The sequence below is a fragment of the Toxorhynchites rutilus genome, chromosome 2, assembly GCF_029784135.1.
Source record: "Toxorhynchites rutilus septentrionalis strain SRP chromosome 2, ASM2978413v1, whole genome shotgun sequence".
Taxonomy (NCBI): Eukaryota; Metazoa; Arthropoda; class Insecta; order Diptera; family Culicidae; genus Toxorhynchites; species Toxorhynchites rutilus.
In genome coordinates, this window is record NC_073745.1 from 152,970,013 (window position 1) to 152,984,666 (window position 14,654).

Consider the following 14,654-nt stretch of genomic DNA (forward strand, 5'->3'; position numbering starts at 1 on the left):
GGGACGCTGGCAATGTCCTTACAGTCACCGGGGAAGGAATGAATGAAATTCGCAGTTTTCTTTTCTTGTTCCGTACCGACCAAAACGGGCAACCAGAGCAGCAGCGAAATACAATGAAGCACGATTGGAAAGGAAAAAGAAAAAAAAATGAATGAAACATTCGTCGCAGTCTCACACATACGTAATTCTCGAGCCAGGCAGTCAGCTTAAAAATCCCCGCTCCGCTGCCGTAACGATCATTCTCATCGAAACCGTACACCACATCGTTTCGCATCACATCACATCAACAAACCAACACAAGCAGCCATGTCTGGACATGACAAAGGAGAAAAAGTGAAGGGAAAGGCAAAATCCTGCTCGAACCGTGTTGGTCTGCAATTCCCCGTAGGTGTATTCGCCAATTGCTCCGCAAGAGTAGCTAGGCCGAGCGCGTTAGTACCAGTGCACCAGTCCACCTAGTCGGCGTTATATAGTTTCGGCCGCCGAAGTGATCGAGTTAGCTGGCAAAACTGCTCGCGACGATAAGAAAACCCGCATTCAGAATAGACCACATTCGGTTCGGTGGACATCAAGACAACAACAGGCAGTTGCAGCGAGTGGCAAACGCAATCGCAAAACGGCAGCAGGTAGCAGAAGAAAAAAGTGTGTTCTTTATACAAACTACTTTGATGGCAAATCCAGAACAAGGCGGCATCGAGGGCGTTCGAAATGTTTTTTTTTTCAAAACCACGAGTACTAAGTTTTCTAAATTGGAACCATTCCATAAATCACGGCGCTTTTCATGGCCATTAAACCTTCCAAAAAAGAGTTTACGAAATACAGTTCAATGCATTCCAAAATAATAATAAAACACAAATTGATTTTTTCATAATTTGTTTGCCAGAGAATTTGGCAGTTGTTCTGAGCTTATTGATGGTTGGGGACTTTCCCGATTATTCAATTTTCACCAATTCTTAAATTGCTTCTAGATTGAAAGTACAGTTATTTACATTTAGCTCGACATTTAGCTAATTGGACGGTCCTGTAATGCGACATATTTAGTTGGACATTTTTGTAAACCTAGAGTTCGGGGTCCAAATTATGACCCCACATTGAAAGCCGACACTGTACCACTGTCATCGCAAATGTTCAATTACAGGTTAAAATCGCCTCCAATGCGACACTGAGTGGTGCTTCGGCACGTCGCATTAAATGTAATTTACTATACAACATGTCACAAGCTGGATGGGAAGAAATTTTCCAACTGTGAAAGCTGGGACGAGTGGCAAACGCAATCGCTAAACAGGAAGATTTAGCCGAACAAGATGGGGATATCGAGTGATAACAAAACAATCAACTTTTTAGATTAAAGATAATTTTGTGATCCTGAAAAGGACCCTTTTTAGCCTGCATGTGAATCCAACGAGCGAACAAATCGTAATGAATGTATTTTTTTGCCATCGTGCTCGAGTTGGCTTGCAAAGCTGCTCACGACAATAGGAAAACCCGCCTGCAGAACAGAGCACATTCGGTTCGGTGACAACAACTAGTCTCAGCGAGTGGCAAACGCAATCGCAAAACGGCAGCAGGTAGAAGAAGAAAAAAGTTTGTTTATACAGATTGCTTTGGTGGCAAAACCAGCCACCGTAAAACACGGCGCTTTTCAGGGCCATTAAACCTTTCAAAGAAGAGTTATTAAAAGTTTTTCACAATACCAATGCATTCTAAAGTGACATAATAAGACATGTGAGGGGCTTAGAATGAAAGGGGTGTAAGTGATTTGATCGATTTCTTTACATCGACTCTCTCTTTGGGTCATAACTTAGCTGCAAATACATTCCCAGCTGTATTTACCAATGTGGAAAATAGGTCAGAACCTCATCTATCGGATTCTATAGCAAACATAAATTGGAAAGTTTTTGCAGTTGAGTTATTAACTAAATAAAAAGTTGATGAAGAGAAATCGATCAAGTCACTTACACCCCTTCTGAGCCCCTCATCTCTCTCTCTCTATATATATATATATATATATATATATATATATATATATATATATATATATATATATATATATAAATGTTCTGTTCGTTAGTGTACGCGTCAAAAACTCGAAAAGTAAGTAACCGACTGAGCTCAAAGTTGTACACAATATACAATCCACTTCAAGGAGTGTTGTTACGGCATAAAAAATTGGAAAATTGGAAGAAAAATGATTTCATATATGACCAGAGTGCGTTTCTGAAATTGAGCTTCTAATGAAAATCGACTGTTCAGTAATGAATATGTGTCCTATGTGATGGAAACATCGTTTTTCCACGTGTTTGACAAAATCATGAACTGAAATTGTGTTTTGAAGTGATTTAAAATTTATCGATTTCCCTCATCTATCTCTATATATATATAAATTTTCTGTTCATTTGTGTGTGCGTTAAAAACTCGAAAAGTACGGATCCGATTGAGCTCAAACTATGATACAATATACAAAACAACCAAACACATCTAGGATTGTTGTTACAACATAAAAAAATGAAAAATTCAACTCAACCATGCCACCACAATGTGCCACAGCAAAGCGTGGCAGGGTACTGTCAAAAAAGTCCTGCGGTATTTTTTTTGAATTTTCATTTGTTCATAAAATTAGTTACAATCATCTGTTTTAAGTCAAATATGCGCCGTTTTGTTCGATGACTTGTTCCCAACGAGATGCCAACTTCATAATATCCCTGTTATAGAAGCTCGCTTCCTTTTTGGCAAAAAACTCGGATAGCCATTTTTCACAGGCCTCTTTTGTGGCTAACTTCTGACTACCTAGCTCGTTCGCTATGGACAAAAACAGGTGGTAGTCACTTGGTGCAAGGTCCGGACTATACGGCGGATGCAAAAGAACCTCCCATCTGAGCTCCCGGAGCTTCTGGCGCGTCACCAAAGAAGTGTGTGGCCTGGCGTTGTTCTGATGCGGACGGAAGACAATGCGGCCTCTGTTTATCAAAGATGGCCTCTTCTTCATGAGTGCTACCTTCAAGCGGTCCAGTTGTTGGCAGTACAAGTCCGAATTGAGCGTTTGATCATAGGGAAGCAGCTCATAATAGATTATTCCTTGACAATCCCACCAAACACACAGCAGAACCTTCCTGGCCGTTAATGAGGGCTTGGCCACCGTCTGAGCCGCTTCAGCGGGCTTCGACCACGACCGTTTGCGCTTCACGTTGTCGTAAGTGACCCACTTTTCATCACCAGTCACCATCCGCTTCAGAAACGGGTCGATTTTGTTGCGATTCAGCAGCGATTCACATGCGTCGATACGGTCAAAGATGTTTTTTGCGTCAACGTGTGTGGCACCCATACATCGAGCTTCTTTGTGAATCCAAGCTTCTTCAAATGGTTAATAACGGTTTGATGACTTATCCGCAGCTCTTGGCCGATGCTACGGCTGCTACTATGCTGGTCTTTCTCGGCTAATTCAGCGATTTTGTCGCAATTTTCGACGACAGGCCTTCCGGAGCGTGGCGCATCTTCGACGACCTCTACAACAGAACGAAAACGTTGAAACCATCGTTGTGCAGTGGAAATGGAAACTGTATCGGGTCCATAAACTGCACAAATTTTATTGGCAGATTGAGATGCATTTTTGCCTTTGTCATAGTAGTACTGTAAAATATGTCGGATTTTCTCTTTATTTTGCTCCATATTTGCGACACTATAACTCACGAACGACATAACCAAACAAAACACTGTCAAGGACTATATTATAGCAAAAATACCTTTCCAACAAGCTATAGTATGATTCGATACAATGAATACAACTAGAACTACGCGCTTACAACGACACCTCGCGGAAATACCGCAGGACTTTTTTGACAGCCTAATATAATATAAACTGATTTATTTTGTTTATGCTTGTTCTTGAACTTATTGGTGGTTGGGGTCTTTTCAATTGATCATTTAGTTTTCACAAACCCATGCATGGTTTCCGAATTAAAAGTGGCTTCAAATTACAGGATGGCATTAACAAATTTTCTCGGTAGCAAGAACTGCTTTCTTTGGTTGATAACTGATGTTGAAAATTGACTACATCTGCATTGTATAGAAAAATAACTAAGGAGCTACATGATGAGCTATGTATTTCCTGCTGCTCTGTTCTTATTTTAAAGAACTTTAATCCGAAGGTCATCCGTCCCTGTATTTACTGTTGGTTTTTCAAAACGCTTATAGCTCGTTTATTTCTCGACAGATCGTAGAGTTCGTCTCCAAAACCTCAATTCTTTTTCATTTTTATCTACTTTGTTTGCGGAGACTACAAATCTTACAATGCATCCGTCTCCGAAATCACAGTTTAAGGTACGGTAATGTGCTCAATAGTGAAATATATGATAGTGAATGAGCTGATGACCACATATGCATTCCCTATCACAGTGATTTTGATTGTACGATATGTGCATACGCCGAAAGATGCCAGGCGTTCAACACTTAATAAGTACAAAGCCTTCAGAAAAAAATCAAGAATCAAGTTTGTAAAAAAACGCAAAAACACAACACCAAAGGTTCTTTTCAGAACAGTAAACAGTAAACTAATCCATTTCTCATGTAGATAGGTAGGTATTCACGTAGGAGAAGAAAATAAAACAATATATTTAAAATATATATTTAGCAAAAACTGTCCCCTTTGTATAGTCCTACGTCACTCCGGTTATGTCCCCGACATTACCCACTCGTCTTTTTTTTGACGTAGGACTACGTCTTTCATTTCTGTACCGGGGAGTAAGTTCAAAGTTTCGAAAACGAGAGAGTGACACTGGACTGCAAGGTTTTGAACGTTAATACCTCTTTTCCGGCTGAACGGATTGGTATGATAATCATTTCATTCGAAAGGCAAAATGTCCACGAGTTATATGATTGTTAATTATTGACCCGAAAACTTGTTTCAATAGCTTGAAAATTGCTTTGAAAACAGGTTATTGGAACTGTTCGCGATAGCGAACGGATATAGTAATAAATTAGCAAATGTGAGAGTAAAACATTCCAGTAATTTTCCGATGCAAGTAAGGAGCACGCTTGAAGAACATGTTCTAACATGTAACATCCAACAACCTCGCGTGGGCAGAATGAGAACAACGAAACTAGCGAGAGACAACCAACACAACTACAGGAGCGATGCTGATTGGTGGGCGCAAATACTGCGCAATTGAAATACGAGCGCATAGTTTGCGATGCAGTATTTTTCCTCATTCAAGTTCTAGATTCCATGAGTGATACATATCCCAAGTGAAATTTACAAAGCGAATAAAACCTTAAAACTAGTAGTGCTCATTTTTTAGTAGTTTAATTTCCAAATGAGCACAATTCCCTTAGAGACTTTTTACCAAGGCGAAAGTTATTCCGTTGGCACAACACCAACATAGTGGTCCTTCGAACCGGATGTAAAACATCCGAGTGATAGTTAGAAAAAAGAGAAATATTCCAGTGACAATATAGTTGAAGTGAACATTTATTACTGCGTCATTTAAATAAGTGAACGTTATAAGTCCAACGACGCAAAGTGTATTAAGTATTGAGTAAAAGTGCGTATAATTGCTCAAAGATGCCGATCCAACGATCACCGAAGGAAACGCAGCGTTCCGAAGAGGAATCTGGACTCTTCAAAGGATTTCCTGATGAAGCCGCAGCCAAAGGATCCAACATTGCTGCCGATGCGGCAACCGCGTCGCAACTCAACCCGCTATTCCGGCAACGTAGACAGGTGTTTCAAAAGGTAATCCGTATCAGAGACATCGTAGACAATTCCGACATTCCAGTCAACATTGCCCAGCTGAGATTGTATTCCCGGAAGCTTCCATCGCTGTCCGAAGAGTTCTCCAATTTCCATAATAGAATCCTGGCCATCATTCCCGACAACGAAATGGAAACTCAAGAAGCGGAATGTCTACAGTTTGAAGATGTCTGTGATTTTACATCCACCATCGTAGAGGATTTACTAATGCAATATAACACACCTGAAATTAAATCGTCAGCACCATCGCAGGTAATCATTCAGCAGCAACCTCTCAAAGCTCCTATCCCGACGTTCGATGGAAAATACGAGAACTGGCCTCGTTTTAAAGCAATGTTCCAGGATATAATTTCTCGGTGTTCTGATTGTGATGCCATCAAGCTTCATCATTTAGATAAAGCTTTGATTGGCGCAGCAGCAGGAATTATTGATGCAAAAACACTTGCTGACAATAATTATACCCACGCGTGGAATTTATTAGTAGATCGATTTGAAAATCCACGAATAATTATTGACTCACACATTGGAGGGTTATTGAACATGAAACCGATGAAAAAGGAGTCCCATGGTGAATTGAGAGAGCTGCTGGATACGTGCACCCGTCATGTTGAAGGACTTAAATTTATGGGACAAACAATCGATGTGATGTCTGGCTTGATTGTTGTTAAGCTTTTAACATCTTGCATCGATTCCGTTACACGAAAGCAATGGGAGCGTACTCTCTCCCACGGCGAATTACCGAATTTGGAACGCACTCTCAATTTTCTGAAGGATCAGTGTCGTGTTCTTGAGAGATGCGAATCAGAGCAATCTCACCACATGAAAACCACCCAAGAAAAGGGACCGCAGTTCAACTTCAAAAGGAATAGCGTGAAAGTGCATACTGCAACATCCGATAGCAACGTTATTTTATGCCAGTTCTGTGGGGAAGATCATTACAATTACTTGTGTCCGGAATTTTGTAAGCTGTCATTACCCGAGAAGTTGCAGAAAGTGAAGGATTCACGAGTATGTTTCAATTGCCTTCGTCGTGGACATCGCATAGCTGAGTGTTCATCCAGAAAGTCGTGTTCGGTGTGCAAGAAACGTCATCATAGTTTGCTGCATAACGATGTGAAGAAATCCGAAGAGAATGCTGTATCCTGCGTACGAGACAACACTAGCGGGCCGACCGCTCATTCCCAACAACGGAGAAGAGAAACTGAATCAACCGTGTCTTCTTCTTGTTCCTTCGGAGGTTCAACAATTCTGCCAAATGTTTTACTCCTCACTGCTATGGTATATTTACGTGGTAAGAATGGTAAAATTGTTTTATGCCGTGCATTTTTAGATTCCGGAGCGCAGACCAATTTAATCTCCATGTCCAAGTATAATGAATTGGGCCTGGAAGGGATTCCGGTTAACATCGACATTGTAGGTGTCAGTAGTGCTCGCAGTAAATCCAATCGTTTAGTAGAAGTTAGTCTCATGTCCACCTATAATAATTATGAAACAGAATTGAAATGTTTAGTTACTCCCAAGATCACAGGAACATTACCTCGTAGCCAAATTGACATCGCCAAGTGGAACATTCCTACTAATTTACATATGGCTGATCCTCAATTTCATAAACCCGCAGAAGTGGACTTATTGATTGGTATAGGTCATTTCTTCAAGTTATTGAAAGGCGGATATATTTATATCGCCGAAGGACTTCCAGAATTGCGTGAAACAGAGTTAGGTTGGGTCGTGTCGGGAGAAATTCAGCTAGGATCATATGTCAGCCCTCAACATGTTAATTCTGTTACAATAGAATCTTTAGATACCATCATAAAGCGATTTTGGGAAGTAGAGGAAATAGAGACGGAAGTAAATCAGTCAAAGGAAGAACAGGAATGTGAAGAATTCTATCGCCGCACTCACAAACGAGACCAAACAGGACGTTTTATTGTGAAACTTCCGTTTCGAGAAATAGTAAACCAAATTGATGATAATCGTTCACTTGCACTTCGCCGTTTCATGTTTTTGGAAAAGCGTCTTCGCAAGGATCCCGATCTCCAACAGCAATATTCAGATTTTATTAAAGAGTACGAATCGTTAGGACATTGCAAAGAAATTAGAGAAGCAGATGACCCTCCAGGTAAATTGAGATATTACTTGCCACATCATGCCGTATTACGTCCAATGAGTTCCAGCACCAAATTAAGAGTTGTGTTTGATGCTTCAGCTAAATCACCTTCTGGTACATCTCTCAACGATGTTCTACAAGTTGGAGCAGTTGTACAAAGTGATTTATTGGCAATTCTCCTAAGATTTCGTCAGTATCGTTTCGTATTCACTGCAGACATTACTAAAATGTATAGGCAGGTTCTTGTTGATAGTAACGATACGTCTTTCCAACGAATATTCTGGCGTGATCAACCAGCGGATCCTCTTCGTGTTCTGGAACTGGTGACAGTAACATATGGAACGTCTGTGGCACCATACCTGGCAACTCGATCTTTGGTTCAGCTTTGTGAAGATGAAAAAGAACTATATCCATTAGCATCTCGTATTATCAAACAAGATTGTTATATGGACGATATCCTATCAGGTGCTAACACTTTAGAAGATGCGGTTGAAAGTAAACATCAAATCCAAGGATTATTAGAACGTGGAGGGTTTCCAGTTCATAAATGGTGCGCCAATAATGGAACTATTTTAGAGGGAATACCAGAAGCGAATCGAGAAAAAGTGGTACAATTCGATCCAGAGTTTGCAAATGAAGGAATCAAAACGCTTGGCCTGATTTGGAATCCCACCAGTGACGAATTCCGTTTCGTAAACAATCTTCCTACTCTCATTGACAATGTATCTATCACAAAGCGACTTGTATTCTCAGATGCTGCAAAATTGTTTGATCCTTTAGGATTACTATCTCCTATAGTTGTAATCGCTAAACACTTGATGCAAAAAACATGGCAGCAAAAGTTAGACTGGGATGCACCTTTGAAGGGCGAGCTTCTATCCGCCTGGTTAAAGTTTCGAAGCTCCCTAGCTCTAGTGAATGAAATCAAAATTCCAAGACCAATTACTATTTCTGATTCTGAAGTTTATGAACTCCACGGTTTTTCCGATGCATCCGAGATTTGTGGTGGTGCTTGCATCTATGCACGCAGCATTAAATCTGATGGGACAATAGCAGTGCAACTAATATGTGCAAAATCAAAAATAGCTCCCCTCCATGAAATGACTATACCGCGTAAAGAGCTTAATGCGGCTGTTCTCCTTTCACGTTTAGTCAACAAAGTTCTGAACGCCCTTAAGATTGAATTCCACAGAGTGTGTCTTTGGTCAGACAGCCAAATAGTTTTAGCATGGCTGAAAAAACCTCCAACAATGTTACAACCTTTTGTAAAAAATCGTGTCGTGGAAATCACTCATGAAAATAAACATATTGATTGGTACTACGTACGATCAAAGGAAAATCCAGCTGACATGATCTCAAGAGGGCAATTTCCTGGTGCTTTGAAACAAAATTCATTATGGTGGAACGGACCTGCATTCTTGCAGTTGATTGATTATGAAACCAGGGAAATAGAACAGATTCCAGAATCAGAACTTCCAGATATTAAAAAAATGGCCATAATAACGATGCCTGTGACCAATTCAGAGGGTCTTACAGTATTCAAAAAATATAGTTCTTTTCGAAAATTGCAACGCGTCATTGCGTATGTCAATCGTTTCATAGCAAATTGTCGTATCAAGGAAAAGGAAAATCGTATACAATCAGAGTATCTGAGTGTTCCAGAGCTCAGAAAGGCTCTCCAAATAATTGTAATGATCATACAAAACGAAGTGCTAGATGATGAAGTTCAACGCGTAAGAGATAATGAACCTTGTAAGAAAATAGGTTCACTTAGTCCATTTATGCATCATGGAATATTACGCGTAGGGGGAAGAATACAAAGGTCTAAATTGCCATTCCATGTAAAACATCAATATATACTTCCTAAACATTACATCACCGATCTAATAATTCGAGCATATCACATCGAAAACCTGCATATTGGTCCAAGTGGTCTTCATTCCGTACTACGTCAACGCTTTTGGTTACTTGATTCCCGGTCTTCCGTGCGAAAAATTACTCGCAGCTGCATTACATGCTTCCATGCCAAACCAAGATGTGCTTCGCAGTATATGGGAAATCTTCCTCCAAGTCGAGTTACTCCGGCTGCCCCGTTTGAAGTATCAGGAATCGATTATGCTGGACCATTTCTAGTGAAGCAAGGATCGAGGAAACCTGTAATTGTTAAGTCGTATATTGCAGTCTTTGTCTGTATGGTTACTAAATCGATTCACCTCGAGCTGGTATCAGATATGACATCCAGTGCATTTATAGCTTCTTTGCAAAGATTCGTCAGCCGAAGAGGTCTGGTTCGCGAGCTTCATTCGGACAATGGTAGTAATTTCCGTGGCGCTAAGGCGGAATTACATGAATTGTTTAAATTTTTCAATAACGAAGTAGCTGTTAAAGACGTTGGAGAATTTTGTCGAATGAGAGAAATAATGTGGCATTTTATTCCACCCGATGCACCAGAGTTTGGAGGTCTCTGGGAGGCTTCCGTTAAGAGCACAAAATTCCATTTGAAAAGAATCCTTAAAGATGTACCACTAACGTTCGAAGAATTTTCAACACTGTTGACACAAATAGAGGCGATACTGAATTCTAGACCGCTTTTTGCGCATTCCGACGATCCGACTGAAGAAATAATTACTCCAGCTCACTATTTGATAGGACGACCGTTAATAGCAATTCCAGAACCGTCAAACGAAAATATAAACAAAAATAGTTTATCACGATGGCAACATCTTCAGCAAATGCGAGAGCACTTTTGGAGAGTATGGTCACGTGATTATTTAGTTAGTTTACAACCGAGGGGCAAGAATCGCATTCGCCTTCCAAATGTTCGACCAGGAATGGTGGTCTTGTTAGAAGATAGGAATCTCCCCCCACAACAGTGGAAATTAGGAAAGGTGGAACATGTGTATCCGGGTAACGATAATCTTGTCAGAGCAATCGATGTAAAAGTTAAAGACACCATTTTGCGCCGGCCTATTTCAAAAATTGCTATTCTACCAATTGAAGACAACAAATCATCTAGTAAAGAAACAATTAAATTAATTATACGTTCTTCCGCGCGGGGGAAGATGTTCGCGATAGCGAACGGATATAGTAATAAATTAGCAAATGTGAGAGTAAAACATTCCAGTAATTTTCCGATGCAAGTAAGGAGCACGCTTGAAGAACATGTTCTAACATGTAACATCCAACAACCTCGCGTGGGCAGAATGAGAACAACGAAACTAGCGAGAGACAACCAACACAACTACAGGAGCGATGCTGATTGGTGGGCGCAAATACTGCGCAATTGAAATACGAGCGCATAGTTTGCGATGCAGTATTTTTCCTCATTCAAGTTCTAGATTCCATGAGTGATACATATCCCAAGTGAAATTTACAAAGCGAATAAAACCTTAAAACTAGTAGTGCTCATTTTTTAGTAGTTTAATTTCCAAATGAGCACAATTCCCTTAGAGACTTTTTACCAAGGCGAAAGTTATTCCGTTGGCACAACACCAACAGGAACCGTATATAAACTTAAACACTCTCTGGAAATCCATTCAGTTTATACGGCGATGTGAGATGAGGACGGCCGCACTCAGACGCCTATGCATTATGCACCATTATACTCCATTTCTCTTCTGCAGTTGAACCGAACGGATGAGTATAAACATGACGCTTCCTTTGCTTTCGTTCATTGATACCTCTACTCTTGTACCGCGAGAACTCGTTTTATTGAGACCAAGCAAACATTTAGTAAATCTACCGGTGGTAAGGCACAACGAAAGCAGTTCGGAGTAGCGCACCAGCCACAGAAGGTGTGAAAAAACCACATCGCTACCGACCGGGAACCGTCTTGAATGTCCATGCTTGTCCACGGTGTGGGGGGTAGAGGCTATGGATAATGTCCACGTAAACACGCTAAATAGGTATAGTATAAATGAAGTCTGAAATTTGTTATGCATTTTCAAATTTTTTTAAAACTCTCCATCCTAAGTACTTCGTTTTACCTCTTGTTTGGCATTCAAACTACATTTTCCGTTGAACAGCTTCACAATGCTTATAGTTATACAGTTTTCCTACAGTTTGCCCTTAGCAATCGAACAGTATTCTCCAAGCAGTCTTAGTTTGGCCCGGATATCATTTCTTGAGAACCAAAGTGGCGTTTTTTTTTAAACGTTTGTCCATATATTAATAGGGACAGATTGCCAAGACGGGTCAAAAAAGCATATAAACCCAAGCCAGAAAAAGTCAACATCTTCAGAAGGAACTCCTTTTGAAAGCGAATCCTGGTTTATTGTTAGTTAGGAGTTACGAAAGGTTCATTTTTTAGTATGCAGCCATTAATTTGATCTTTTTTTTTTGTATTTTCTGGGCACTTTGCAGATCTAACGAGGTATGTATTAAATTGTTGTCTTGTAGGTTTTCCGGAAACAACAGCCTTGCAGTACGTTTCATCATTCATAACGACGCAACTGTATTTCATCAGCAATTTTTTGTAGAGCATCCTTGAGCGTTCCTTTGCTTCCAGATTTTTCTTCGCATTACGGTTCGATACAACTTGTATCTCAACGTTTCTCAAACCATCCCTTCATTTGTTTTGACGTAGGACTACGTCTTTCATTTCTGTACCGGGGTACACCGGAGCAGCCGCCACACACACATACACGTGCGCAACTCTTTTCGTTTGGAGGCTATCGAGTTAGCACTGCTGAAAGTTAACATTAACCACTTGCTGAAAAATAATCTGCCAGTTCTCCTTTGGACTGTAAATTACATTCAAGTAAAAGAGTTTTTTTGACGTAGAACTACGTCTTTCATTAAGGGTGCCAAATCAGAAAACAGGTCACGTGTTTTATGAAATAAAGTTAACGTTAATAACTATTTTTGTCGCGAACGGATTTTGGCGATTTACATACTAAACGAATCGGAAATTCCGTAAGATTTGTTTAATATGCTATACATTAGATTCCCCTGGTTTGTAGATGGCTCAAATTCCTGAAAACTTTAAGCGTTTCCATTTTCCCATACATTTGTTCTGTCCATTTGTGTGCTTTCCCGAACAGAGATGTCAATAACGAGCAATTTATTGACGACCAACGGAGGGGAAATCGTAGGATGTAAAGTCTCCGTGAACAAAGGAAAAGGAAGAAGACTGAAGGGGAATACTTGCCTAGAGTATAAACAGTGGATCTCGCTGAGGCAAGCTTTCATTCGGCATCGGACTGTTGAGCAATCCAGTTCACTTTGCTTTCGCTGCGCTTCGATCTAAGATTGGACCCCACCAGTGGTAATCCAACTTGGATATCGTCGTGTGGTTTTTTCAGTTCGTTTTGGCGTTATTCATATCGTGTGTTTTTCTTTCCGCGTCATAAATTGGACGCTTCGCGTAGGGTATGATGAGCAAGAAGAAGAGGAAGGCAGGCTCGAGTCCTGAAAAAACGAACGCATTGCCAGGGGCATTAAAATTTCGAGGCAAGCGTCATCTAATGCTGCACGCGATGTTGGTACAGTGAAAAGCGCTCGCACTGAACCGAGCCTTCGCGCGTATGACACCGCATCAAACAACAGCGATGTAGGCGATTTGGGCGCGTCGGTCGAAAATATAAACGCCGTTACCCAGACAGCAACCAAAGTCAAGCTCCCCCCGCTGGTGGTGAAGGCGGTCGCTCTTGACAAAGTCATCAGCGAATTCGCATCGATGGGTGTTACAGCAGAGAACAAGCTGTGTGGCATAATTCAGTCTTTTTCCAAGCTGTTAACATTGTTTGTTTTTCGTCATCATAAGGGCTTCGTTGGAGCCTTTGAGAATGCATCAATGCATTAAACTGACGTTATGGCGAAGCAGGCGTTAAGGTTGAGCGCCAAAAAATATTTGGGGAATACCAAGCATCTTGAATGTCTTACTGGAATGTTATAAGTTATTCGGGCTCGCGTGCCAATCGCAAAACTGCCTTCAACTAGGATTGCATTTGCTCTAATATTGATAATAATGAAGCATTGCTACTGTTTTCGAGGTTGTTATTAACAAAAAGTGTTTATTTCGCTTGCAAAAAGAAAGTAAATGTCGTTCTGGAATTTTGTATGTGATTAGATTTCGCTTGCCAGTAGCAAAACCTCCTCCGCTAAGGGTGACAGCTACGCTTCCCTCGAGCATGAGAAAGTAATGCAACTTTTTGCGAGGCCAGTAAAATTAACATAAGCGTTTCTTTTGAGAATAGCGCAAAATGATGAGAAGTTTTATATTCCTAGTAGTTTCAAGCCACCAATGTATGGCGACTTATATAAAATGACAGTGTAGTTCTACGTCAACAATGCGGTCGTATCTTGGACACAACCTCCTATAATTTTTTAATGTTTTCTATGCGTATAATAATGCGACCAAATACGTTTTGTTTAGTGTTTTTTCCATCAAGTGCAATTAACAGGAAAGCTTCTGAAGATAATTCTTCCCCATCAGTAGAATATTTCCGTATTCAATATTGGATGCATAAAATGAAAAACGGAAAATATTTCGCATCGTGGAAATCATATAATTTCCCAGCGATTATTTGTTTTCTATTCATATAATACTGCGACCAAATACATTTTGTGTTTTAAACAAAAGATAAAATGTCCAAGTGTTATATGTTTGCTACTCATTGATTCGAAAACTTGTTTCAATCAATAGCTTTAAAATAGTTTTGAAAACAGGTTATTGAACCCATATATAAACTCGCACACGCTCTGGAAATTCATTCATCATTCTGGACATTTGAGGACAACGACTGGACAACACCGTTGCTGGGTGAGCTGGATGGCGAGGGATCGAATGCCTTTCTCAAG

At 40.4% G+C, this 14,654-nt stretch overlaps 1 protein-coding gene across 1 annotated transcript; it reads left to right on the forward strand.

Moving 5' to 3' along the window:
• The first annotated feature begins 5,557 nt into the window (after window positions 1-5,557).
• Window positions 5,558-8,633, forward strand: LOC129766246 (uncharacterized). The gene is made up of 2 exons (XM_055766763.1): window positions 5,558-8,545; window positions 8,607-8,633. Exons 1-2 carry the CDS (start codon window positions 5,558-5,560, stop codon window positions 8,631-8,633), a joined length of 3,015 nt encoding a protein of 1,004 aa, XP_055622738.1.
• The last annotated feature ends 6,021 nt before the right edge of the window (window positions 8,634-14,654 follow it).